Source organism: Cyprinodon variegatus, unplaced genomic scaffold, assembly GCF_000732505.1.
Source record: "Cyprinodon variegatus isolate N-32 unplaced genomic scaffold, C_variegatus-1.0 Scaffold9, whole genome shotgun sequence".
Classification (NCBI taxonomy): domain Eukaryota; kingdom Metazoa; phylum Chordata; class Actinopteri; order Cyprinodontiformes; family Cyprinodontidae; genus Cyprinodon; species Cyprinodon variegatus.
In genome coordinates this window covers 1679332-1684545 of record NW_015150462.1, presented here as the reverse complement: position 1 = coordinate 1684545, position 5214 = coordinate 1679332, and the positions used below count along the sequence as shown (strand labels likewise).

At 34.8% G+C, this 5214-nt stretch overlaps 1 protein-coding gene across 2 annotated transcripts in view; it reads right to left on the bottom strand.

Moving 5' to 3' along the window:
* LOC107086746 (multidrug resistance-associated protein 4-like) overlaps positions 1-5214 on the bottom strand; it is a 69580-nt gene that overhangs the window by 49210 nt on the left and 15156 nt on the right. For both annotated transcript variants that reach the window (XM_015377895.1, XM_015377886.1), the window contains one exon: positions 556-771. In XM_015377895.1, coding sequence (XP_015233381.1) covers positions 556-629 — 74 coding nt within the window. In that variant the 5' untranslated portion in view covers positions 630-771. The remainder of the gene's footprint in view (positions 1-555; positions 772-5214) is intronic.

Sequence of the window (5214 nt, the reverse complement as noted above, 5' to 3'; positions counted from 1 at the left end):
GGATTCTGACTTTAATCTCAGGATTCTGACTTTAATCTCAGGATTCTGACTTTAATCTGACTTTTTTCCTGAGGAAAAAAAAAATCAGTATTCTGACTTTTTCTCCTCATATTATACTGAAATAAAATGTACAAATCAGTTAACTTTTTTTCATTTTTTTTTTGTCAGTGGCCCTAATCCTCTTCCGTAGATAAGTTTTACGTAAACAAAAAAAAAAAATGAATTTCTCAAAAGGTCACGCGAGAACAAAGGAAGCCGCCAATAGGAAACGCCTCCTCTTACAGTACAGCTTGTAATCAGCTGTTATCTAAAACACCTGCGCCGTGAGAATCCATAAGGAACCATAAAGAACGTTGATGGCACGTGTGGATTTGTTATTTCCTCACGTGAACATGCGCTGTTTCAGCGCGTGCATAACTTTGTACCCCTAAGCTAACTTTACGTAAAGTGACCACACTGACATTGCAGAGCCACACATCCACCAAACAGTCCGTTTTTCAAACTCCCCGCGAAGTGAACAGAGCTGGAAGCCGGTCCCCCGCCGGCGACACTCACCAGAAAAAGATCTTAGATAGGATGTTGGCCGTCCCCGCAGGGTTCTTCCTGGCATCTTTGCGGACTTTTTCCATGGTTTACCGGGAGGCAGGCTGCTTCTCCTCTCCTTAAAAAGCTGCAGTGCCCGGTTAGGTGTCGTAACTTGGTGGGACACGCATGTTACATGAGAGTAGGCTCCCCCTGAAAGTGCGTTACGTAAACCCGGTACGTCCGGACCTACAAGGTAATGAAAAATAAAAGAAAGAGAAAGCCCCTTCATTAGCCCCGCCTTGAAGGCATCTGATTGGTCAGGAATTATTTTGCTTTCACGCTATTGGCTGAGCGTCTGGTGGGTTTTTAACTTTTTTAACAGCACTAAAATGAATTTGTAACATTAAAAACGTCTCACATCAATTAAGAAGTTATATATAATACAAATTAACATTAAAACTACAAACATCACTGTACTTTTATAAGTATGTTATATGATAGGACATAGAAGGAACTGTAGGCTACAATTCTGGATAGATAGAATTTAATACAAAGCTTTTTAAATCTTCAGAATATACGTAATGAGGACAAAATATTAATGAATACCCAACATAATACGATGAAGTATGTAGTTATAACATGTCTAGAGGTTTAAAAAAAGTTTAAGATGTATATACATACACACAGACATACATATTTATATGTGTATATATATATGTGTGTCAATAAAGCTCAATTATTTTATATATATATATATATATATATATATATATATATATATATAGTAATTGAACTTTAAGAGGTTTAAAAAAGTTTAGATATATATACATACACATGTGTGTATATAACTCATGTAACATATATCAATAAAGTTCAATTATGTTACATATATATAGTAAATTAAATTTTAGAGGTTTAAAAAAGATGTATATGCATACACACAGCTTGAGGATGACACATAACACCCGAAAATATATTTATATTTATATTTATATATATATATATATATATATATATATATATATATATATATATATATATATATATATATATATATATATATACACACACACACATACGTATTTAAACCCATCCCCTTGGGTAACAGTGGGCTGCAATTACGCGGCGCCCAGGGAGCAGTGTAGGGTTAAGGGTCTTTGTTCAGAGACCCAGAGTGGAGGCTGTGGGGATCAAACGGGTACTTGCAACTTTCTCAGAACATAAGCGCACTGCTCTATATATATATATATATATATATATATATATATATAATTTTTTACTGTACCACAGAACTGCATTACGCCAATGTTCAAGTTAATTCCAAGTATTTCTTTTTCTTTAATCACGTCATTATTACTCGGCACAATGTCAAGTTCCTTTATTTCTGTCACGCCCATTACAGTTACAAGAGTCATGCCTTCTAGCTAAAGGTCTTCATCATGATGACTCAGTCATATGAGAGGAGTGAATCAAGATAATAGTTTTTCCCCTCAACTTTCCATGGTTGAGGAACTGCCTTTTGTTTTCCTGTTATTTGTTACTGAAAGACACAAGGCGTGCTGTACAAAGAGAGAGGATATCCTTTGAACCAACAGCAGTCTGTGTTTGAAAGATGGCCCCCTGACTCTCCAAAGCCACTTGAATTAGGAAAAGTATTTTTCTCCACAGCAGGCCAATACCATCAGTCTCCTATTACCAGTATAGAACTCAAAGAAACCTCTCAGGCCACCCAATCACGTGTAACTTAGGTAAACTATTACACTGACACTGTCAGTCTAACGATAACAGAGCAGAATGGCTATAGTTCTATGACTCACGTTTTTCCTGCTGTTGATGTTTAGCTAGGAATGAGTAGGAAAAGGGGCCAAAGGAGAAAAAACAGTAGGAGATTATTCAAGAAGCTAAAGTGAGGCTGCTAAGAATAACAGCCAGAAGATCAACTCTGGTTGTGAGATGAGTTCAACAGCAATCTTGCTGTTTTATCTAAAAGGTTCTTTATTCACTAATAAAGGATTTTAGATTTTAAAAGTCTATATTTTGTCCCATGACTAAAGATTGTATAAAGAAACTCTCCATACAGTAAATAAAAGTAAAAAAAATAAAATAAAAAAGAAGGAGGCTGCCATAATTTCCAGATATTATTGATTAAAAACCAAAAATGGAAATAATCAATGTTCTTTTGTTAACAGGTTAAACCTCAGTCCACCTGTTCCCCTGAACTCTTACCCAACAAACCCTGCAATGACTTTGCTGATTTTTTCAAAGACACATTTTTGGGATCTAAGGATTTTAACAAACTGAATAACCATATGTAGCTTTAGAACCTAAAATCCCAAATTAGCTTTTTTTAAATCCCTATTTCTAAAAAAAAAAAAAAAACCTCAGTAAAAAAAAAAAGTCTTTCAAAGAAATCAAGATACATTAAAACGAAGTTACTGCTGACCGAAATACAAACTACTTTTTCTGGTAAAGGTAATTGAAATAAGAAAAAAAAGAAATGTTTTTTATTCCACAGCACAGTACTAAGCAGCATTTATTCAAAATAAATTTCAACAGCTGTGGGTCTAGAACTTGTGCCTTGGCATTTCTCACGGCTGCATTTGACACAGTTGATCATCCCATTCTGATTAATAGCCTAAACAAATTTGACAGGGCTGTGTGGTAATGCACTAAACTGGTTCAGCTTGTATAATGGCGCACCATTGGTCCTTTGTGTCATTTGTTTTTACCAAACGTGTTCAAGCAAAAATCATTTGTGGGGTTCCTCAGGGCTGCATTCTTGTGCATCTTTTATTTAACCAAAATGATATAAATGTTTAACTCACTAGACTGTCTATCTTTTTGTTCAAAAACTGAAATATAAAATCCACCATGAGTCTATAGAGCAAATAAAGGTTTTGGTCAAAACAACATTTTTGAATTAACTTACCTGTCAGACCAGGGGTTCCCAAAGTAGGGGTTGGGACCCCACACAGTGACACCAATGATGTGATACCTAAAGCATATGGAAGGCCAAAATGCACAATTCATAAATACATTTATCATAGAAGAAAAAGATGAAAATTGCATTTAATTTTCTATTTATATATAATCTAAATATAATTTTTTAATATAGTTTCTTAATAATTACACCATTCGATGTAAAATGCACAATACTTAAATGTTGCAATTTATCACGATAATTCATTAAAATATATCAAATAAATATTGAAATGTTACTGAAAGAGTTATACGTTTATGAACAAATATAATTACTTAACTTGTATGTTTTTATAAATAATTATTGAGGGGGGTAATTATATGTATTTGCAAGGGGTCCCGAGGGGTCCCCCAAGGGGTTATTTTTTGGGTCACAGACTGAAATGTTTTCAGAACCGATGCGTTAAGACCCCTCAGGCTGTACAAATAGTGTTATTTGAATAAGGTTGCTTCACCCTAAAAGGGGTGTTCTTGGAGCAAAATAATACATAACATGGGAAAAAACGAATCAAACCAATCTAGCCATAAATGCAGCCACACAAGGACCCTGCAGAACCTAAACAGTACCTGACTTTCAGGATGAGTTAGACAAAAATAATTATAGAGCAAAACATTATTTCATAATCTAGATAAAGTCAAGAAAAAATTGTGAAAAAAGCCCAGTCAACTATCAGTTTGGACTGAGACAGAAAGCCATTTCCAAGCCAGTGGTGAACCTTTGAGAAACCTAGATGAAAGACAATCAGTTCCAACAAAGCCACACATTTCACTCTACATCATCTTAGTTAGATTATAAAATCATCAAGTTGGCGGTATTCTTAACTATCGATAAACCTAGTGCTATAAAAGCTCCTCAATGTATAAACAAGTTAAATATACCTATTAGAAATGATTGTTTGAAGGAGTAGTAAGCAATATTGTTTTTATAAAAAGCCTAGGGTAAAGCAAAGAAAGGCCAGTGAGAGATAAAAACTGATCACACAGAGTTAATTACTAAAGTATGTGTATAAGGAATATGGCTCCATGTTTCGATTAAGCTCAGATCAGTTGTTTGCACAGTAAGTGACACAGTATAACAGGCCAATAAAGAGGGGAAAAAGCTGCTGAGTAAAGGAAAAGACATATCAGGTATGCTGATAGAAATTAAAAGTATGCTCTTCAGGTGTATTATTAAGTACACATATTTAATTTCTTGTTAAAACAAGCAGCCCCTTAGCCAATCACTTGGCAACAACTCAGTGTATTTAGGCAGGGCTGGGTAATTCCAGTTTTCAAGGGATGTTATCCTGCTACTTTTAGATGCGTCTATGGGCCAGTACACCTGAATCAAGAAATTAGATGAATAATACGATTGAGGAAGGTGACTGCATACTGAGGAGGTAATTCAACCATTTGATTCAGACATGTTGGATCATGGACAAATCTAATATTTATCATCATGTGAGGAAGAAAAAGGGGAATAAAGGGATTCTGATCAAGGCCTTGATGCTGGTGTAGACAGTCTGGTCTGAGGCTTTCACAAACTGGTAAACTACTAGAATGTTTGTGTGAACAAATTGATTCTTAACATCAGTGCGGTCAGTTAAGAACAAGAGAAACTTTAAAACATAATCCAATTTTGCTGGGTTCAACAAATGTCAAGTTCAGCAAAGCGGATTATATTCTAAGACATGTACATATGAAATATAAAACAAACACTTCTCAACAAAT